General features: G+C 44.3%; 1 protein-coding gene across 1 annotated transcript in view; it reads left to right on the forward strand.

Moving 5' to 3' along the window:
• KAT6A (lysine acetyltransferase 6A) overlaps positions 1 to 23,204 on the forward strand; it is a gene marked incomplete at its 5' end in the record, with an annotated part of 48,450 nt that extends 25,246 nt beyond the window's left edge. Inside the window, 4 exons of the mRNA XM_043502908.1 lie at positions 1,644 to 1,839; positions 2,961 to 3,650; positions 4,772 to 5,072; positions 18,064 to 23,204. Coding sequence (XP_043358843.1) covers positions 1,644 to 1,839; positions 2,961 to 3,650; positions 4,772 to 5,072; positions 18,064 to 20,663 — 3,787 coding nt within the window. The remainder of the gene's footprint in view (positions 1 to 1,643; positions 1,840 to 2,960; positions 3,651 to 4,771; positions 5,073 to 18,063) is intronic.
• Between the last annotated feature and the right edge of the window lie 418 nt (positions 23,205 to 23,622).

A 23,622-nucleotide genomic window follows, 5' to 3' on the forward strand; every position in this document is an offset into this window, starting at 1 on the left:
TCCATCTAGTTGTCCAGTTCCAACTTCTGGCAGTCAGAGGCTTCGGATTACCCAGAGCATGGAGTTGCATCCCTGACCATCTTGGCTAATAGCCATTGATGCACCTATCTTCCATAAACTTAGCTAATTTTTTTTAACCCAGTTATATTTTTGGCCTTCCCAACATCCCCTGGCAACAAGTTCCACAGGTTGACTGTGCGTTGTGTGATGTACATCCAATTCTTTGTTTTAAACCTGCTAACTGTTAATTTCATTGGGTGACCCCTGGTTCTTGTGTTCAGTGAAGGGATAAATAGCGCTTCCTTATTCACTTTCTCCTCACCATTCATGATGTTATAGACCTCTGTCATATCTTACCTCAGTTGTCTCTTTTTCTAAGATTAACAGTCCAAGTCATTTTAGTCTCTCCTCTTATAGATGCTGTTCCATGCTCCTAATCATTGTTGCCCTTCTCTTTACTTTTTCCAATTATAATATATATATATTTTTGAGGTGGGGCAACCAGTACTGCAGGCAGTATTCAAGGTGTGGGCATACCATGGATTTATATAGTATCATTATGATATTTTGTGTCTTATTATTTATCCCGTTACGAATGGTTCCTAATATTTTGTTAGCTTTTCTTTCTGCTGCTGCACATTGAGCAGATGTTTTCAGAGGACTATCCACGATGACTCCAAGATCTCGTTCCTGAGTGGAAATAGCTAACTTAGACCCCTATCATTTTGTGTGTATAGTTGGGATTATGTTTTCCAGTGTGCATTCCTTTGTACTTATCACCATTGAATTTCACTTGCCATTTTGTTGTCCGGTCACCCAGTTTTGTGAGATCCCTTTGTAACTCTTTGCAGTCAGCTTTGGACTTGACTATTTTGAGTAATTTTGTATCATCTGCAAACTTTGCCACCTCACTATTTACCCCTAAAATCAAATGAGGTTTTAACATTCAACTTGCAGTTTGCTCTGTAGCTAAGAATATCACTTTTAACAGTGGCAAGGAATGGAAAGACATTAGTGCTGTCTCTCTAAAACAGCAGCTCTGAACATGTGGCCCAATTAGCACACAGTTGTGGCCTACCTCAGCTGTGTGCTAAAGGCTCCGAGCTGCTGGCTGCCCTGCCGCATGGTGGGGTCCGTGCTCCGGGCAGCCCTGCCTCAGGGCGGGCTCTGGGGTCCAGGCAGCCACCTGGCCTCACACAGCTGGGTCCGGGCAGCCAACTGCCCCTCCAGCCCTATGCAGCAGGGTCTGGGGTCAGGTCCCTGCCACACGACCAGCTCTCCGCTCCTAGCCCCACTCTGTAGAGAGGTCTCTGGGCAGAGGGCTCTGAGCATAGGGGGTTAGGTTGGGGGCACCGTGGTTCTCAACCTGTTGCCCAGCTAATACAACGATAAATAAGTTGAGAACCACTGCTCTAAAGACTGAAGGTGTCCTCCCTCCCAGTCTTATGATATCTAAAATGATAAAATATTGTCCCCTCAGACTGTCCTCTGCTACTTTTCCTTCCTGAAGCCTGACATGATGGGCATCGATTGAGGGTACAGAATCCTTCTTTCATATCTTGCTTTGCATCAGTTTCTCTCTGTCTGTGTTTACAGTGTGCACCACACATATGGCAGACTGAAGGATTTTTCTCTATTCCCAGATTTGTTATTGTTCGTCGGGAGAAACTTATCCAGGATCATATGGCAAAGCTCCAGGTGAATCTCCGGCCTGTAGATGTAGATCCAGAATGTCTGCGTTGGACACCTGTTATAGTTTCCAACACTGTTGTCTCTGAGGATGAAGACGAAGAGACTGAGGAAGGAGAAAATGAAGAGCAGCAGCAGAAGGAAAGAGAGGTCAGTGTAAGAGTGAATCTGTTCTCTGTATATAGACCATAGTGTGCCATTTGAGTCCTACTCCGACAGCTCTTGTACCTCCCCAGACAATACGGTGTTTTGTTTCCAGTCTAGAAATTTAAATGGGAAGCTATGGGGTTTTATTTAATGGTAGAAGACATCAGAATTTTGGTTAGGTTGTTTGTCTATTTTCAGATCAGAAAGCAGAAAAGTGAAATCCAAATGGGGCATAGTCTAGAGGGAAGTAGAGCCAGTCCTGGTGCAGCGTGGTTGGAAATTCCACAGGGACTGCTGTCACTGAACAATTACTAATTTGTTTTAACCTACAGAAATGCCCAGGCCACACACTGTAAAAATGGAACCAAGGTTGTAATAATTCTCCTATGGATTTTTTTCCCTTAAATAATATTTGGTTTTTCAAAAACATTAAACAACCTAGATATTCAAAGATAAGTTTACACTTAAAAATGCAGAAGACATTAGCCAGTATGAAAATACACATTGAAGAACACCAAAGCAGTGTAACTCTGCCCTTGTATCGCTGCCCACAAACCATGGGAAACCAGGAGGCCATCATATCCTCAAGCAATTCACTTTGTCACGTCAGTAACAGCACTGAGGAGTGACCTAAATAGGTTACCTTACTCTTGTTGACAAGCCGATTGCACACTGCTAAAGCATTTAAACTGTGAAATACACTTGACTCTATATCGCTACAGAAAATTACGTCTGTTGATCATATGCAATATGTGGAAAAAGGGCTTTTACATCCCACTTCCTCCAAGGTTTAACAGATGTTGGGCTTTGGTGTAAGATTATTATATTTTCATTCCAGCAGGTATCAGTAAACTAATATGGTCACTGGTAACAGAAATAAGCTGTCAGGCAGCTTGTGGGAGAACATTATCAAACTGGGATTTTGGAACCCCTTTGCAGCCCTTCGAGATCTATCCATTTGCCATTCTACAGTTCCCAGGAGTCATCCCTGATATCTTATTCTGAGTCCTTCAGTTTTCAGTACTGTCCCTTGTCTTGGTCAAGAGCTTTTTTAGGGTGGGGTTCAGGATGGAAACATAATTTAAATAAAATATGTGAAATTTATTTGTTTTTATTTAATTCAGGTGTTAAAATCTGTATTGTGGGAGAAGAAGGAGCAAAAGCCTTATTCTCCTACAGAGAGTGAAAAAAAGCCAGACGTAATTCCAAACAATTCTATACGGCCAAATAAACAAGTTCTTCCTCTGGATAGTCTTCCTGCAAACAGCCAGACATCACGGAGAGGCCGATGGAGCCGAAAAGGAAAAAAGCTGCAGGAGCCCTTTAGTGAGAAGGAACAGAAACTTCTCATGGAGGAAAAGTCAGCAGTCCCCAGTGGGCGATGTAGTGAATGCGAGGAGAAGTCAGCAGCCTCGCGGGGGCGATGTGGTGAATGCGAGGAGAAATCAGCAGTCTCTCAGGGGCGATGTGGAGAATGTGAGGAGAAATCTCCAGCCGCACGGGGGCGCTATGGTGAAGATGAGGAAAAGTCTGCAGTCCCTCAGGGACAGTATGGCAAAGCTGAAAAGTCATCAGCACCCCGGAGGCGATATAGTGAAGGCATGGAAATGTGGAGGGGGCAGCTAAAGAACAGCGCCGAGCCCCTGAAATGCAGATTCACAGAGGAGTGTGACAGATTGCCCCGGCGCTATAGTGATGGGGATAGGACTCTCCTGAGGTGCTTTAGTGAGAGTAGCGAAGACGAGGAGGATGAGCCCATGAGTCCTCGTTCAAATTCTCCACCTGTTCTCACCAAGCCAACATTAAAACGAAAGGTAAGTGCTTCTTGTGCTCCTTCATCTCTGGCTGCATGCTACGGTACGTGTTCTCCCTGGATTGGTACCATCTTGGGGTACATTGCTGAAAATACTTGGTTTAAAGCTACACAAGTTACAATATAGCATCTGATCTGCCTCTTTTCAAAGAATCTAAGAGACTGTCCTTGTTTCTTGAATGTGTGGAGAAGGCAATGTGTGGAGAACACTTTTGCTAACTCTTTTAGTAGACACTTCCTCTTGTATCAGGAAGTTGTTTTCCCTTGTTCCCCATGGCTTTTGATTTTCCACTCCCTTCTGTTACAAAATACATCGATGTCATGTCATATACAATACAATAAAAATGGAAATAGCATTCATTAGAAAAGAAGCTTCATAAAACAATGTAAACTACTCAGCAAGTTTAAAATAAATTGCAATGTGAGGAAGTCACCATGCCTGACTTCGGAGATAATGAATTCTATAACATGACCAAGAAAGCCTTGTGTTTAGTGGCAGGATGCTGCAAACAAAAAGTAGAAGTCATCTTTTCTGCATGATCTGTGTAGATGGTTTTAATTCACATACATATGTGCTGAAATGATGTTAGCTGTGATCCTGTTGGACAGTAAACCTGCCAAACTGTTATATAGCAGGCCATTGATGGATTGTTGATCCTCAGCTCTTACAAACAGATTCTGTTCTGTTACACTGGTGTAAATCCAGTTAACTTCATAGAAGTGTGGCCGAGTGAATAAAACACTGGACTGGAACTCAGAAGAGCTGGGTTCTAGCTCCATCTTTGCTACTAGGCTGTAGGGTAAGCTTAGGCAACTAACATCACTACTCTGTGCCTCAGTTTCCTCATCTGTAAAATGGGGATAATGACTCTGATCTCCTTTACAAAGTGCTTTGAGATCTACTGACAAAATTGCTATACAAGAGTGGGGCAGTAGTAGTAGTAGTATTCCTCTGTATTTTCACCTTCATCACTGGGGAGAATCTGAGCCATGGTTTCAGTAGTGTCTAGATTTTGGAGGCTGAGCCAACGCAGACTGAGTTCAGAAGTTTGTTTTTTTCCATTTTTTTAGTGGTTTATTTTTGCTGTATGTGATCAAATGCATTTTTCTCCCTCCTCCCAGAAACCAATTCTCCATCGGAAGAGGCGAGTCCGTAAGCGCAAGCACCACAACAGCAGTGTTGTCACTGAAACAATCTCTGAGACCACAGAGGTACTAGATGAACCTTTTGAGGACTCTGACTCCGAGAGACCAATGCCCCGATTAGAGCCTACCTTTGAGATCGAGGAGGAAGAGGAAGAGGATGAGAGTGAACTGTTCACCCGGGGCTACTTTCGCCACTTACCCCCCCAGGATACCCTCAGGCGCAGACCCTCCTCTAAGAGGAAGTCCAAAGATGAAGAGGAGTCTGATGACACTAATGGTATGTTTCATGAGCAAGCTGTGAATTGGCACCTTGATATAGTTAAGGGTGTTGAGTGAGTGATAGCCTGAATCCCTCAGGAAGTGGTATACACTGCCATGTAATTTCCAGACAAAATATCTAATTAGGCACAGATTACCAATCAAACCAACCTCTGATATTTATAATCTCATATGAAAAATGTATTTTTATATTTAAATATCATCTCAGCATGTGAAGAGATAACAGGTCATCTTCACATTTCACCTGTTCAACTTCCTTAGTGAAGGAAATATATGTGGCTGTATTAACGGTTACGCCTTTGTATCACTTAGAGAAATAAAAGCAAAGCAAATCCCAGCGATCTCTTACTCAGCCTCCCCGTACAGTGACTAAATAAAGTAGGAGGAATAGACAGTAAAGGGTCTATTTGGGATCTGTTCCTCATTTATATTGGGTATACTTGCTCTCAATTTCTCATCCTTCCCCAAAGTACTCTGGTACTAATCATTTAATACAGACAAGAAAAATAAATTTGGTCTGAACTGTGGCATTTAGTGTGCTGTAACACTATAGATGTAGCATCTCTCATTCAAGTATTTCACTAATAACCTAATTCACAGTTGTTATATGCTCCATTATTGCTTAATACATTGCATATACCCTGTGGGAGCTCTTTGATTGCCTACATTGTATGAGGGCAAACAGCCAAATAAAAATAAAGGACCATAAGAAAGAGATGTTTGGTGTTCTCATCCCACCTTCAATGATTCTTGCTGGAACTTCCTAAGTAATTCATAGCACTCAACTGGCCTCTCATTAGTAGAAGAGAATCATCCTTAATTGTACTTACATGTTGAAGAGGTAATGATGTAATTCTGTCTATCTTTGCTATTTATGTAGCACCAATCACCATTGTGTTCCTACGGTGCTAATCCTCATTTACGTTAAAATTAAATGCAAAAAAAAGTGTGAATGCAACATGGATTGGGCAGAAAGTATAACAAAATGTCATAACATGCAATAGTTAAGATTTAAAAAAATAACTTGACCATGTTGCACGTCACATATATTTTAGGGAATTCATTTTACATCTTGAACATAGTTTTGTGATGGTAGAAATTAGAGATGAGAAAAGATCTATCCGGTCCATTTTAAGCAATGAGACTTCCAGTACTTTCCCTGGGAAACTATTATGTAAACTAATACGTCACATTTCCAGGTTTCCCCTGATGTTTGACCTACATTTTTCTTCTCTTAATTTTATCTCATGTCTCCTAGTTATGGCTGTGTTTACAATACCAAATAATTCCTGTCCTTCCAGTTGTTGCTTAATCAAGCTACATATATATAATTTTCTTTATCTTCCCATGTGACTTAATCCTGCTTGCCCCCAGTCAATTCTGTTGCTTTTCTCCAAACTGACTCAAACTTGTCAGTATCTTTCAAGTAATGTGTTCCCAGAAATGAGCACACTATATCGGATATTGTTGCACTGGAATCATTTACTGTGTACTCCTGTGTCTTTTGATGCTGATGTCTTTGCAGATCCTGCAGAAAATTGCATTCAGCTTTAAGATAAATGTGAATTTCTCTCATTTAACAAGATAACAATTTAAAGGTCATTATAACTAGTTCAATGCTGGCCATTTTTGGAGAAGAATTTATAGATTCATCAAAAACTTGAATCAGTTTTTAGTTTGCTGCAGTGTGAGAAAGCTCTGAGCAGGGGTACATGAGGAGGTTTCATGCTCAGAAAGATTACATTGGATTCATTTACAGTCAGTTCACATTTAGAAGGTTTTCTTCACAACCATAAAGGCTAGAAAGGTTTTTAATGAAAGCTCAGATTCTGCAGAAACTTATGTCATTCACCAGAAACTGATGTCATACCAGGCAAGTGGATTTTTTAGGCCTTGTCTATGAGGGATTTGGCTCAAATTTTCCAGAATAATTTTATCTTTAGGCTAAGACAAACATTTAAAATGTTTTATTACTTCCCCAAAACATCACCTTATGGTCTGAAATTTGGTCTCAGGCCAGAGGTTGAGTTGTGTCTTGGCCACATCGGGGCCACTAGCTAGAATGGGGAGAAAGGTGGTACGTTGTCCAAGGCTTGAATTTAAAAGGGATCTTGGATTCAGAGATGCCTCTGTGAGCAAATCTGTGCTCTAGAGAGACAAAATGTATCCTTTCAATGTACTCTGCTCTCTCAATTATTAGCATTTCTAAAACATCCAATACCATAGCGTCAGTCGTTTACATGGTGGAACAGAGTGAGCTTTTTTCTATGTAGGACTAAAATTCTTAGAACTTACAGTTAGAACAAGGAAGGGCAATTTTCAGTATGATTGCTGCTAGGCTCCTTCTGTTTAGATTTAAATAGACACTTATTTCGATTAGTCACATATACTACACAGATGTGTATATGTATATATCCTTATACAGAAAACATTACATCATCATAAGGGGACCAAGATATGATTGATTCACTATTGTTTTTACAGTGCCCAAAAATGTTCTGGATCCTTAACAGTACAAATAAAAATAAAAGGTCCATGCCCAGAAAAAATTAAAATTATAATCTAAGAATGGAGTTTACACAAGAAGAGGATAACTAATAAGAAAGGTGAACAGAAGAGGAAGAAAAACACATTTACTCAATTTTGGCATTTGTGAATCTTGACGTTTTGGTTTTTAAAGAGAGGATGATATTAGTGACTTTAACTGGGTTATTATATAGGTGATATGGCAGTACTGGGCTTCTAGAAAGTTTCATTTCTGACAAACTTTGAGTTTCCTGACATTTTGCATTTAAATTTCAGCTGGATTGTTCCATTCATTTGGTCAGCTTTTATGAAGGAAAAAAAATTCATAACCATGAAGGCTGTAATATATGGAATATTCAATTTATAATTAAAGAAACATTTTTATGGATTCAAGCCCTAAGGCATCAATCTCTCAAAAAATGTAAGGGAAGTGGTGGGAGGCCCCTTAAAACCTGTAAATCTATATTGAATTTATTGATATGGAAAATTTAAGTTCTTCGAGTGCTTGCTCACGTCCATTCCATGTTAGGGGTGTATGCTCACCACATGTACCGGTGCAGGAAGTTTTTCCCTCAGTGGTATCTGTAGGGGACCGGCTCTGGAACCCACTGGAGTGATGCGCATATGCACCAGTATAAGGGGTGCCACCAGCTCCCCCCTCCTTCAGCTCCTCCTTACCGCCAGTGATGGTGCTAGAACATCTCCTTGCTTTGGGAACTGGGTTTTTTTTCCTATCACTCATTGTGTAAATAGTTCTTAGTTAAGTAGTTTTCATTGTTCTCTTAATAGTTAGCTAAATAGTACTGTTTTCAGAGTAGCAGCCATGTTAGTCTGTATTCGCAAAAAGAAAAGGAGTGAGCATCCGATGAAGTGAGCTATAGCTTACGAAAGCTTATGCTCAAATAAATTTGTTAGTCTCTAAGGTGCCACAAGTACTCCTTTTCTTTTTGCTAACTAGTACTGTAGATAAGTTAGATAGCCCCCTAAGGGACTTAGCCCAGGGATGGGGCATGCCCCAGTCCCAGGCTTCAAGCCTTGTGTTCACTGCAAAAAGCCTATGCCGGTCAGTGACCCTCATCAAAGCTGCTTGATGTGTTTGGGGGAAACTCACATTAGTGAAAAGTGTTGCATCAGCAAAAGCTTCAAGCCAAGAACTAAAAAGGAGTGGGACATTAGACTGAGAGCGCTCCTCATGGAGTCGGCCCTCGCGCTGGTCTCTGAGCCGCTGACATCGGACTCCACACCAAGCACAGTGGCATCAGTGCGAAGTGCGCTGCAGGCACCGCCCCCCTGGCTAAAAAGCAGAGAAAGCACACCAGGAGAGGGCGCTCCTCAACATCCCATACTGGGAAGGGAAAGTCCAGAGAGGAGCATAGGCCAGTGTGGGGCAGCACATCTCCGGAGCTCAGCCAAGCACCTGCGTCACAGGCTAGGCTATCCAGCCTCCTAGGGACCTACGAGCCACCCCGGATAGTGTCAGAGGTCACCTCGGGCACCAGGAGATTCCATCCAGGCCAGAGGCCTTCCAGGCTGCAAAAGACATCATGTCTTTGCTAGTGCCACCGATGCCCCGTCAAGACATCATTATCTCCAGAGAGAAGCCGGCACTGGGGCTTGTGCAACGGTCTCTATCGGTGCATCATCATTCCACAGTGGTCGGCGTCAAAGCAGCGATTCCCAGGGACGCACTTCCGACCTGCCCACAACAACCAGAGCTCCTGGCACCATTTGCTGGACTCTTGGCATTGGTCCCCCAAGGCGTGGCATCACTCACCGAACAGTTGATGCAGAGCCAAAGCATACCACTAGTCTCCGGGATCATGGCACTGGTCACCAGAGCATGGGCGTCACTCCTCGGGGCAACAGAGATCATCCGCACCACAACACTGATCCCCAGAACCACGTGTCTGGTCCCCGGGGCCGAGACGCAGATTGCCAGACTTGCTGCACCAATCTCCAGAGTCGAGACTGCATTCTCTGTTGCCCCATTGTCGGTCGCCAGACTCCCAGCGTCGTTCCCAGAGCTCTAGGCGTCAATCGCTGGTGGTCCATCACCGATCCGCCGAGCTCTGCCGCCAGTCCCCAGACAGGCAGCACTGGGACCCTGAGCCCCAGCACTTCTTCTGCAGATGCCGGAATGGTAGACGCGGAGGGGACATGGACATGGCGTCAGTGCCACCGTGGTCCCCAAGGGAGGAACTTTCTTCCTCAGGCTCAAAGGCTGAGGAGATGGCGGGTTCCTTGAGCCAGGCACACCCAACCAGATCTGTGGGGGTTCCACCAGGGCTACCAGCTGGTGCATGGCCCCAGGTTCAATGGCCTACCTCGTGGCACTTTTGGAGCCCATGGGGGTTCTCCTAGGAATCAGAAACCCAGATGCAGGGTTCAGTGTCGGGGGTGTCAGAGAGGAGGTCGGCAACAGTCTCCCACCCCCCTCCGGATTCAGGGGAAGGGTCCGAGCAAGGTGCCCTGGAGCACCCTCCGACCTTGGTGGAGGCCACCCATGCGGGGGACACTGAGCCAGCCCCTCTTCCCACCCTCACCCAACAAGGCAGTGGAGGGACCGTCCCAAACAGTGCCACAGGACGATGCCAAGGCACACCTGGAGCTGCTAAAGCAGGTGGCCGCAAACCTGGGATGGGAAGCAGAAGGGCTGGCAGAAACCTCTGATACTTTGACATTTTGGCCAGGGTGGCCTTGTCTAGGGTTGCATTCCCGATCCACGAAGGAATAGTAAAGATGGTGAAAACCTTATGCAGACTCCGTTCTCTCTCCCACCTATCTCCAAATGAGCAGAGAGGAAGTATTATGTCCCTGTAAAGGGCTTTGAGTATTTATATTCCCACCCGGCTCCGAACTCTCTAGTGGTCTCTGCGGCCAACGAGAGAGACAGGCAGAGACAACCTGGCCCAACTCCCAAAAACAAAGACGGCAAGAGGTTAGACTTATTTGGCAGAAAAGTTTATTCGTCTGCCAGCCTCCAGTTACGAGTGGCAAACCATCAGGCCTCACTCGGGAGGTATGATTTTAATGTATGGCAATCTGTGGCCAAGTTCGCAGACTCACTGCCAGAGGACTCCAAGCAGGAGTTCCTGGTCATTTTAGATGAAGGGAGAAATGTGGCAAGGTCCTCTTTTCAGACCATTTCTGACTTGGCAGACTCAGCGGCCAGGTCCATCGCTACGGCTGTCGACAGAGGCTCAATAATCAATTCAGAACCTACTTTTTGATGCCTAGCCCTGTTTTCAGAATAAACAGAAACAGTTATATGGGCTTAAGGACTCATGGGCTACTCTACGTTCCCTGGGTCTCTATACACCAGCCTCTTCTAGAAAGAGGTTTAAGCCGCAGCAACCTCAAAGACCAAGTGGTCAGTCCTGACCGGAGCCCTACTGTAAGAAGGGCATGGGCTACAAGCGCAGTCAAGGCCAACAGCTAGCTCCTTCTTCCCACTTGGGCTCCTTCCACTACTCACCTGGAAGCAAGTGGGTATTTTGAAGGTGTGCCTGAGGGCAACCTCATCCCTCTTCAGAGACCCTTCTCAGGAGCAACTTCTCACCCAAGATGGGCAAGCCCTCCTGCAAGTTGGGGCCGTAGAGGAAGTCCCCATGCAACTAAGAGGGAAAGGTTTCTACTTTTGGTACTTTCTGATACCGAAGGCCAAAAGGGGCCTGTGTCCCATACTGGACCTGTGAGGCCTCAACAAATATCTCAAAAAGTTGAAGTTCTGCATGGTCTCCTTGGTCTCCATTATCCCCTTCCTGGAGACTGGTACACCACCCTCGACTTGAAGGATGCGTATTTTCAGATTTCAATATTCCATGGACACAGAACATTCCTGCGGTTTGTAATGGGCCGAGCTCACTAACAGTTCGTAGTGCTTCCATTTGGCCTGGCTACAGTGCCAACGGTGGTCACAAAATGCATGGGTGGTCACAGCTTATCTGAGGCACCATCAAATCTACCTGTACCTCGTGGCTCATCAAGGGTCGTTCAAGGGTACAAGTTCATCGCAGCGTCGATTTGGTCCAAGTCACTTGCTGAGCATTGGGTCTATTGATAAACCAACAAAAATCCACATTGGTCCCAGTACGGAGAATAGAGTTCATTGGGGGCAGTTCTGGACTCTATCCGAGCCAGGGCCTTTCTCCCAGAACCCGGATTCAAGGCCATGTCAGATCTCATCACCCAACTCACTGGTCACATAATCACCATGACCAGGGTATGCAACAGGTTGCTAGGGCACATGGTGGCATCACATATGTAATTCAACACACACAACTACGTCTCAGACCCCTCCAGATGTGGCTGGCATTGATCGACACCTCAGCCAGGCACCACCTGGACAGAGTCCTCACAATTCCACCACGAGTAGTTACTGCTCTGGAATGGTGGTCCAACCCAGTAAATATGCCCAAAGAAGTACCCTTTGCGACCCCCAAACCCACAATAGTGCTAGCGTTGGATGCGTGGGAAGCCAATTTGGATCACTAAAGACCCAGCGGTTGTGATCCCAGGAAGACCTGGCATTGCGCATCAATGTCAGGGAGTTCAGGGCCATCCATTCGGCTTGCAAAGTGTTCCTTCCGCAACTATCCCATCAGGTAGTACAGGTGTTGACTGACTATATGGCCTCCATGTTTTATGTCAGCAAGCAAGGAGGAGCACGGTCTTCTGTCAAGAAGCCCTCCAGCTGTGGGATTTCTTCTATCTGGCACCCCATATAAATCGAGTCTCTACATCTCCTGGCATCCAAAACATGCGGGCTGATAGCCTTAACAGGTCGTTCTTTTCTCACCACGAGTGGTCCCTCCATTCGGAAATCATCAGAATGATCTTACAGAGCTGGGGAACTCCCTAAGTGGACCTGTTTGCCAACAGGTGGAACAGGAAGTACCACCAGTTCTGCTCCTTTCAAGGGCTTGACAGCGGATCGCTCTGAAATGCTTTTCTCCTGTCTTGGACAGAAGACCTGATGTACACATTCCCACCGATATCGCTTATCAGCAGGACCCTCCTGACAATATAGGGGGACCGGGCCAAGTCGTCGTGATCACCCCAGCATTGGTTCGGCATGCTCGTGGATTTGGCAACAGCGTCCCCATGGACACTTCCCAACTGCCCAGACCTGCTCTCAGGATCATGGGAGGTTGCTGCATCATGAGATAACTGGCTCTGTGGATATGGGGAAAGCGGTGGATGTGATATATCTTGACTTCAGTAAAGCTTTAGATACGGTCTCTCGCAGTATTCTTGCCAGCAAGTTAAAAAAGTATGAATTGGATGAATGGACTATAAGGTGGATAGAAAGCTGGCTAGATTGTCGGGCTCAATGGATAGTGATCAACGGCTCAATGTCTAGTTGGCAGCCAGTATCGAGCGGAATGCCCCAGGGGTCAGTCCTGGGGTCGGTTTTGTTCAGCATCTTTGTCAATGATCTGAATGACGGGATTAATTGCATCCTCAGCAAGTTTGCAGATGATACTAAGCTGTGGGGAGATGTAGATACACTAGAGAGTAGGGGTAGGGACCTAGAGAAATTGGAGGACTGGCCAAAAGAAATCTGATGAGGTTCAACAAGGACAAGTGCAGAGGCCTGCACTTAGGAAGGAAGAATCCCATGCACTGCTACAGGCTGTGGACCGACTGGCGAAACAGCAGTTCTGCAGAAAAGGACCTGGGATTACAGTGGATGAGAAGATGGATATGAGTCAGCAGTGTGCCCTCGTTGCCAAGAAGGCTAACGGCATATTGGGCTGCATTAGTAGGAGCATTGCCAGCAGATCAAGGGAAGTGATTATTCCCTCTATTCGGCACTGGTCAGGCCACACCTGGAATATTGTGTCCAGTTTTGGTCCCCCCACTACAGAAGGGATGTGGACAAATTGGAGAGAGTCCAGTGGAGAGCAACAAAAATGATTAAGGGGCTGGGGCACATGACCTACGAGGAGAGCCTGAGGGAACTGGAGTTATTTAGTCTGCAGAAGAGAAGAGTGAGGGGGGATTTGATAGCAGCCTTCAACTACCTGAAGAGGGGTTCCAAAGACGAGGGAGCTAGGCTGTTCTCAGTGTGGCAGATGACAGAACAAGAAACAACGGTCTCAAATTGCAGTTGGGGAGGTTGGATATTTGGAAACACTATTTCACTAGGAGGGTGGTGAAACACTGGAATGGGTTACCTAGGGAGGTGGTGGAATCAACATTCTTAGGGGTTTTTAAGGCCCGGCTTGACAAAGCCTTGGCTGGGATGATTTAGTGGGTGTTGGTCTTGCTTTGAGCAGGGGATTGGACTAGATGATCTCCTGAGGTCTCTTCCAATCCTAATATTCTATGATTCTATGAACCTCGCCTCTCTCCACCTCACATCATGGATGCTGTGTGGCTGAATCCAAAGGAGCAGGCCTGCTCTAGTCAAGTCCAGCACATTCTATTAGAGAGTAGAAAACCCTTCACTAGAGCGACTTACCTGGTAAAGTGGAAATGCTGCTTCTGCTGGGCGTTGGAGTGGAGGACCTAGTCATCTCTGCAGTCCATTCTGAACTACCTGCTTCACCTAAAACATGAAGGCCTGGCCTTCTCCTCCATCAAGGTGCACCTGGCAGCTATTTTGGCCTTCCGTCCCCACGTCCGGGGCAGATCAGTATTCTTTCATGAAATGACGATCAGATTTCTTAAGGGCCTTGAAAGGCTTTTCCCCCCAGTCCAGGACCTGGTGCCCCAAAGGGACCTTAACCTAGTCCTTTCTAGGCTCACTGGCCCTCCCTTCGAGCCTCCTAGCCTCCTGTTCTCTTGCGCATCTGTCATGGAAGGTTATTTTCCTTTTGGCTATCACTTGAGCGAAGCGAGTCTCTGAGATTAAAGCCCTTACCTCGGAGTCCCCTTACACGGTGTTCTTCAAGGACAAGGTTCGGTTGCCTCCCCATCTTGCTTTCCTTCCAAAGGTGGTGGTGTCTTTTCATGTTAACCAGGACATTTTCCTCCCGGTGTTCTGCTCAAAGCCTCACGCGTCCAATGAGGAGAGGCGTTTGCACACTCTAGATGTCAGGCGGGCTCAGACTTTCTACTTAGAGCATTCCAAGCCCTTCCGTAGATCGACTCAACTCTGTCATGGTGGCTGACCGGATGAAAGGCCTCCCAGTGTCTTTTTAAAGACTTTCGTCTTGGATTACTACCTGCATCTGTACTTGCTACGATTTGGCGCAGGTTGTACCTCCACTGATAGTGACTAGCACAAGTCCCTATCAAGGATATCTGCAGAGCAGCAACGTGGTCGTTGGCGCACACCTTCCCGACCTACTACGCCATCACCCAGCAGGCCAGAGATGACACTGACTTTGGCAGAGCTGTGTTGCAATCAACACATCCATGAACTCCTACCTGCCTCCACAGATACTGCTTGGAAGTCACCTAACATGGAATGAACATGAGCAAGCACTCGAAGAAGAAAAAACGATTACTTACCACCATGACTGTTGTTGTTCAAGATGTTGCTCGTGTCCATTCCATGGCCTGCCCTCCTTCCCTTCTGTCGGAGTTTCGGCAAGAAGGAACTGAGGAAGGGGGGACCCAGCAGCGTCCCTTGTACCAAGACACATGCACACCATTCCAGAGGCCACCAGAGCCAGTCCCCTATGGATACCACTACGGGAAAAACTTCTGGCACCAGTGCATGTGGCAAGCACATACACCTAACATGGAATGGACATGAACAACACATCTCGAAGAACAACAGTTATGGAAGGTTAGTAACCGGTTTTTTAAAGAACTAAATGGGACAGCATGACTAAATGTCAATTGAATGGGAAGTAGGACAACACCTTTCAAATACTTTTGAAGTATTTAACACTAAAGAGAGAGAGAGAGAGAGAGAGAGAGAGAAATTGTTTAGGGTGGCCCCATTGATTTAAAGTAAAAGTATGAAAACATATAGCAACTAATAATTTTTCAAGGATTTACTGCGGGTAGGACTGAGTCCTACATGGTGCTGAGAGACTAATAGAAGTGTCAAAAACTGCCAACTTCCCCTTGACTTCACAAACTCTACTTGACAGCACTCAGCACCTTGTAGGAACAGGCCCATAAAGAGCAAGGATGTCTGTGGTAAATGATGAAGACTACAGGCCACTGGTATAGAGCAATCTAGATCTCTGGGCTAGCTGGGTTTAACAAACAATATGTGTGCTAATACAGCCAAATATAAAATTACACTGTAGGAACAAAGAATGTAGGCCATACTTCCAGCATGGGGAAGTCTGTCATAGAAAGCTGTGACTCTGAAAAGTACTTCAGGCTCATGGTAGATAATCACCTGAACATGAGCTCCCAGTGTGATGCTGTGGCCAAAAGAGCTAATGTGATCCTGATATGTATAGACAGGGGAGTCTCGAGTAGGAGTAGGCGGGTTACATTACCTCTGTATTTGGTACTGCGACCATGATTGGAATATTATGTCCAGGTCTGATGTCCACAAGATTTATAGACTTTAATGTCAGAAGGGAGCATTATGATCATCTAGTCTGACCACCTGCACAGTGGAGGCCACAGAACCTCACCCATCCACCCCTGTATTAGACCCCTAACCTCTGGCTGAGTTACTGAACATAAGAATGGCCATACTGGGTCAGACCAAAGATCCATCCAACCCAGTATCCTGTCTACCGACAGTGGCCAATTCCAGGTGTCCCAGAGGGAGTGAACCTAACAGGTAATGATCAAGTGATCTCTCTCCTGCCATCCATCTCCACCCTCTGACAAACAGAGACTAGGGACACCATTCCTTACCCATCCTGGCTAATAGCCAATAATGGACTTTATCCAGTTCTCTTTTAAACCCTGTTGTAGTCCTAGCCTTCACTGACATCCTCAAATCATGGTTTAAAGACTTCAAGTTACAGAGAATTCACGATTTACTCTAGTAAAAACCTTCAAGTGACCCGTGCCCCATGCTGCAGAGGCAGGCAAAAAAAACCCCGGGGGAAAATTCCTTCCCAACCCCAAATACAGTGATCAGTTAGACAACAATTATTAAAGGATTGGAAAACATGCCTTGTAGTGAGACTCAAGGAGCTTAGTCTGTTTAAATTAATAAAGAAAAGGTTAAGAGTGACTTGATCACAATTTATAAGTGCCAAATTGGGGAGCAGAAATAGAGGGCTCTTCCATCTAACAGAGAAAGGTGTAATGCAATCCAGTACCTGGAAGTTGAAGGTTGATGCATTCAGACTAGATATAAGGTGCAAATTTGTAACTATTGGAACAGTTTATCAAGGGCTGTGTTGGATTCTTCATCACTCAAAACTTTAAATCAGGACTGGATATTTTTGTAAGAGAAATGCTCTAGTTCAAACATGAATTAATTCAAGGAAGTCCTAGGGCCTGTGCTATACCAGTGGTCAGACTAGATGATTACAGTGGTCCTTTCTGGCCTTATATCTATGAATCTATAATCTGGAAAGTAGCTTAAATATGAAAATTGATCCATCAAAAAATAGACAAAAGAGAGAAAATGTTGGCTTCCTTTTATTATTTATGCAGAAACAAAGTGTTCTTCAGCTGCCAAATAAAATTACAGTAGAATCTCAGAGTTATGAACACCTTGGGAATGGAGGTTGTCTGTAACTCTGAAAAAATGTTATGGTTGTTCTTTCAAAAGTTTGCAACTGAATATTGACTTAATACAGCTTTGAAACTTTATTTTGCAGAAGAAAAATGCTGCTTTTTTAACCATCTTAATTTAAATGAAACAAGCACAGAAAGTTTCCTTACCTTGTCACATCTTTTTTAAACTTTCCCTTTATTTTTTTTAGTACTTTATGTTTAACACAGTACTGTACTATATAGCATTTGCTGTTTTTGTCTCTGCTGCCTGATTGCTGACTTCCGGTTCCAAATGAGGTGTGTGGTTGACTGGTGAATTCGTAACTGGTGTTCTACTGGATCTAAATAATTACTTTGATTTTTAATCAGTTTCAGCAATGACTGGAAAGGGAAATAGTTCTGGATCTTAGTACTCTCTTCTGAAGGAACAGAACTAAATGTAAACATGTGCAATGTACGTTCATAAGTGTGGGAAGTATCTTGCTCAAGTGGAATATTTTCCTATTAAAAACACATTACATTAATTGTACTAATAATTGCAAAGTTATGGTGGTCCTTTCTAGTTCTTCTAATCTAGCATATAGTATGTCACGGAATTTGGATTATATATTAAAGGCTCAAAACTCTGAAAAGATGTTCTTTGCAAATGCAATTAATTTAATGTGTTGTTAATGAGCAAATGTTGAAATGGGAGAAAGGGTTAAAAATTCTCTGTTCTCTTTTATTGTTCATGGTCATTGAATTAATATATGGGGTGGAATGCTTGGGACTTTGAAATGGGGGGAGGATTCTTTTGAAGGCAGGAAGGAGGAAACATTCAAGTAATTATGAAAAGTTTAAGCGATATTTTTGTTTTGTGTTTCCAGGCACGCCTATCTTGAAGCCAGTATCTGTGCTCAGAAAATGTGAAGCAAAGGTTTCTCCATTTGAGCCAGATACTTCCACGCCCATGAAAAAGAAAAAGGGATGGCCAAAAGGCAAAAGTCGCAAACCAATCCACTGGAAGAAAAGACCTGGTAGAAAACCAGGGTTTAAACTGAACCGGGAAAAGGTGCCAGTATCTGCTCAGGATGAGGGAGTTGATGCTATGGTAACTAATTCAAAACCAGGGCGTAAACCCAAAATGCAGGAGAAAGAAGAGCCTCTTGAGAAGAAAGAAGAGCAACCCCTCGCAGAGGAAAAGAAGGAGGAAGATGTGCATATGGAAACAGAGGAGGTGGGAGAGGGAGAAGAGGAAGATGCAACCAGCGGTGAAGTGAGAGCAGTTTCTCCTATGGACAGCAGCAGCAGTCCAGCAGCAGATGTTAAGGAGCCTGAGGTAGAGGAAGAAGTAGAGGAGAAGCCACGGGTATTAGAAGAGCAAAGGCAATCAGAAGAAGAACAGCAAGAATTAGAAGAACCTGAGCATGACCATGAGGAAGAAGAGGATGAGGTTGCAGTAGTTATAAACCAAAATGAAGACCATGATGCAGATGATGAAGATGATGGTCATCTGGAATCTGCAAAGAAGAAAGAATTGGAGGAATTGCCAGTTAGAGAAGAAGTAAAGGAGGAGCCTGATGTCCAGGAGTCTTTTTTAGAAACAAGCATACAGAGCAGTAGAGAAGAGGTAAAAGGCAAAAATGAAGCGGAAGCAGATTCTGAGGAAGAGCAGGCTTCCCATGAGACATCAGTGGGCTCAGAGCATGTCCCTGGCTCTGAAGACGATCATGAAGAAGAGCAAAATACTAAAGAAAGGTTAATTGAATTAAAAGAAGAGGAAGAGATTCCTCATAGTGAACTAGATCTAGAAACTGTCCAAGCAGTCCAGTCCTTGACGCAGGAGGAAAGTAATGAACATGACGTAGCGTACCAGGACTGTGAGGAAACTCTTGCAGCTTGTCAGACTCTGCAGAGTTACACTCAAGCTGATGAGGACCCTCAAATATCAATGGTTGAAGATTGCCATGCCTCAGAACACAACAGTCCAATATCCTCTGTTCAGTCCCATCCTAGTCAATCCGTGCGTTCTGTCAGCAGTCCCAACGTGCCTGCTCTGGAGAGTGGTTACACCCAGATAAGCCCTGAACAAGGATCCCTGTCCGCACCTTCTATGCAGAACATGGAGACCAGCCCCATGATGGATGTGCCTTCTGTATCAGACCACTCTCAGCAGGTGGTGGATAGTGGCTTCAGTGACCTTGGCAGCATTGAGAGCACCACAGAGAACTATGAAAACCCCAGCAGTTATGACTCCACTATGGGAGGCAGCATTTGTGGAAATAACTCTTCGCAGAGCAGCTGCTCCTATGGAGGATTGTCCTCCTCTAGTAGCCTAACTCAGAACAGTTGTGTTGTCACTCAGCAAATGGCAAACATTGGCAACAGCTGCAGCATGATGCAACAGAGCACTGTCCAGCCTGCTGCAAACTGCAGCATTAAGTCACCTCAGAGCTGTGTGGTAGAAAGGCCTCCAAGCAACCAGCAACCAGCAACACAGCCACAGCAGCAGCAACAGCAGCCGCCTCAGTCACAACAGCCTCAACCCCCACCTCCACCCCAGCAGCAGCCTCCACTGTCTCAGTGTAGCATGAATAATAGTTTCACCCCAGCACCTATGATCATGGAAATACCTGAATCGGGAAGCACTGGCAACATAAGTATCTATGAGAGGCTTCCAGGAGATTTTGGTGCTGGGAGCTACTCTCAGCCATCAGCCACATTCAGTTTAGCCAAGTTGCAGCAGCTGACAAACACCATTATGGACCCTCATGCCATGTCTTATAGCCATTCTCCTGCTGTGACTTCCTATGCAACCAGTGTTTCTCTGTCCAACACGGGATTGCCTCAGCTAGCTCCATCTCATCCATTAGCTGGGACACCGCAAGCACAAGCCACCATGACACCCCCACCAAACTTGGCATCCACCACCATGAACCTCACATCACCTCTGCTTCAGTGTAACATGTCTGCTACCAACATTGGTATCCCCCACACACAAAGGTTGCAGGGGCAAATGCCAGTTAAGGGGCATATTTCCATTCGTTCTAAATCAGCACCACTGCCCTCTGCAACTGCACACCAGCAGCAGCTCTATGGCCGCAGCCCACCGGCAGTTGCCATGCAGGCTGGCCCTCGTGCACTAGCTGTTCAGCGAGGTATGAACATGGGGGTTAACTTGATGCCAACTCCCCCCTACAATGTCAATTCCATGAATATGAACACTCTGAATGCCATGAACAGCTACAGAATGACACAGCCCATGATGAACAGCAGTTACCATAGTAACCCTGCATACATGAACCAGACAGCACAGTATCCTATGCAGATGCAGATGGGAATGATGGGGAGCCAGGCCTATACCCAGCAGCCTATGCAGCCAAACCCTCATGGAAACATGATGTATACTGGCCCCTCCCATCACAGCTACATGAATGCTGCTGGGGTGCCCAAGCAGTCGCTCAACGGACCGTACATGAGAAGATGAGCGAAATTAACTTGCAACCTAAAAACTTAAATATATATAAATAAAGGAACCTTTTATACTGACGAACCAGAGAAAATGGACCTTTTTCCAGTTAAAAATATTGCTGTAGATTTAGAGGGTTTTTCTTTGGTTTATTTTATTTTTTAGGAAGCCTGGTCTTTATTCTTTTTTTGTTCGTTCATTTTGGGTTTTTGTTTCCTTCAGAATCCTGAAACGTTTTACAGCTGAAGTCATTTTAAAATGGTTTTAGGGGGAAAATGTGCACAAAAATCTTTTCATAATTTAAAGAGAGCCTTACTTTGCTGACCACACAGACAGAATATCTTTAACAGTGAATCATCTTTTTAAATTTTATTTTCAAGTATGTTCCCCACTCCTTCCTCCCGTATGTCCCTCTGTTTGCAGCTCCCAATGCTGCAGTCATTTAAAATGTCAGACATCTCAAAGGGTAATAAAACCCATCCCTCTAGTCCCCACTTTGCATTTCCTACTTAAGTCCAGCAGGAGGCACTTATGGGAGACTCAGAAGGGGACATGGAGGACAAACTAACTCTTTATTCCAATGAGGCAGGAAAATTTATCCTCTTAATCCTTTCTGACCCTCTCACCCCTTAGTACAATTTGGAATTATATATAAACATAAATTCTTCTCACAGTGATGTCTTCATAGATTAATTAATTGAAATACAGTCTGTATGTTTCATTCTGAAAGTATAATGTCACTTTAAAATGTTTCCATCCAGCACACAAACACATTGTCAGTCTGAACTAGCATTAGCATTTCAAAGGAGAACTTTATGGAACCCTAAAGCAGCCACTAAAAGGATAAGAGATGGTTACTGTGCATCAGAAAGAGAAGAAAATGGCTACAGGGTCTTGTTTTGACAACCTGCAAATCAGCCATAACTCTGAGATCCCAAACTCTTCTTTAATATCTGCTTTGAAATGCTAAAGGTCTTGGTTCTGAGCCTTGGAGTCTGACTGAGCTCAAGAGCAGCCATTGCCAGTGGTCTGCCTCTAAGTTCCTTTACTCACATAATCTTGGAAGATGAAGCGTACGTTTAAGTGACTTGACAAGAAACCTACAGAGTCTGTGTCACTATTCCATTCCTGTGCATATGGGGAGAAACTGCTGAGTGTGTCCTTCTTCCAGAGGAGTCATGGTGTTAAAACAGGCACATTCCTGCTTTCCCAGTTTCTTTTGAGATCATCACCTTTGAGTCTGTGTATGGGAAGTGAAGGGAGTTTCAGCTCCTCAAGGGAGGAAATGGGAGTGGGACAGTCAGCATACCGCAGTGGGACCTAGTCAGCAGGATTTTGTAGTGTGCTTGTGCACACCCCAGTTCCCATTTTCTTTCTGCTACTCAACTGTGTATGATAAAAGAGAGTGACTGCACCTGTTGGCATGCCATCAAATACAAAAAGAAGGGACATTATTTACCCTTTAGTGTAAAGTTCTCTTTTATTGTATATTCTGTAGAGATACAGACAATAATAAAACGAATTAGTTGTAAACAAAATAAAAAAAATCCAAATAAAGGTTTGAGGTTTCTTCAGATGCACTAAAACGGACCTTTCTTCAATAACTGCCAAATATAAAAAGGCAGAATTCCAAGGACTTCCACTCCTTATTTCTTTGTTTTTAGCATGTGCGAGGCTGTGTAGGATCCCGTTTCTCTGTATATACTATTCCGGTTTTAACTCATCCATGTAGAAAGCGCACTATGCTGCCCTCTCCTTCCTAGATCTTCAGCTGTTTCATTGCTTCGTGGTTGCGGGAGGGAGGGCCGGGGAGCAGGGAGAGAGAGGGTTAAAGACAGGAGGAGAAGCTGTTGAAATGAGGGCCGTGAATTTAGTTTGTTTGCTGTTTGGTTTGGTTTTTGTATGTTTTTTTTAATCAATTGGGCAGCTCCCTTTTCCACAAGCCTTTGTGACTGTAGAACTATTGTAGAAAAAAAGTTCTTTTCTATATTATAAAAAGAAATTATCCAACACAAGTAATATTGGTACCTACCATTTTTTCACTTCTGTTTAAAAAAAATGTATTTTTAGCAAAATAACTTGGGTAATCTTCTAAAAGAAATTTAAAAAAATCACTGTTAGTGACTTTGATGCCTTTTAAAATAAGAGCTTTTTCATTTCATTCCATCTTTAAAATTTTTTATCTTTGTTGTAGAATATTAAAAACTATTTTAAGAAAGATAAAAATTCTCTTTAAAGAGATCTCTAGAGTGTGTGAATAGAGCTCCAGATGCCTCTAAAAGCCGCATGTACAAATGAAGCTAAGTCTATTCCTGTCTGTTTATATTTGCTTTTCCTGTTTTGTAACCTCTTTGTACTTTGTTCATGGTGACTTGTAAGCTAAGGGGAAGGGGGGCCTAGATGCCTTTGTAATTCTCCATGTCATGCGCTCCTGGCCGGCTGGCCTCCCTTCCTCTCCTTGTATGTAATATCACTTTTTTTCCCCTTTCTAGCAAGTACTTTCAAAAGAACTCTGTACATTTTAACATAAAAAAATAAATTATGTTGAGCCATTTTGGATGTCTGTTGTGCATGTGGAATTTTTCTTCCTCCAGAGCATTTGAGAATTTAATCCTGTAACTGTTGCCAGGGTCTGTAGATTTAATTCCTTCTTGTATTACTGTTTATCCAAAAGAGGTACAGTACCTTAGGGAGACTGTGCACCTAAATCCAAGAACAATCTCTGCCCATAATGTTACTTCCTCTGAGTAGAAGCTGCACATCAAAGAAAACTGAACCTTTCTCTCAAGAGTGTAAGGCCTGCTCTAGGAAATCAATTCCTTTAAACCCCTTCACTGCAAGCTTGCCAAAGCGTTGACTAAATTGTCAGCTTCTTTCTTCCTGCCCAAAGGGATGGTTTGGATTAGGGTGACCAGACAGGAGGCAGGTGGGGAGTAATAGATGGTTTGGATTAGGGTGAAAAATCAGGAGGCAGGTG

Source organism: Dermochelys coriacea, chromosome 26 (assembly GCF_009764565.3).
Source record: "Dermochelys coriacea isolate rDerCor1 chromosome 26, rDerCor1.pri.v4, whole genome shotgun sequence".
Lineage (NCBI taxonomy): Eukaryota > Metazoa > Chordata > Testudines > Dermochelyidae > Dermochelys > Dermochelys coriacea.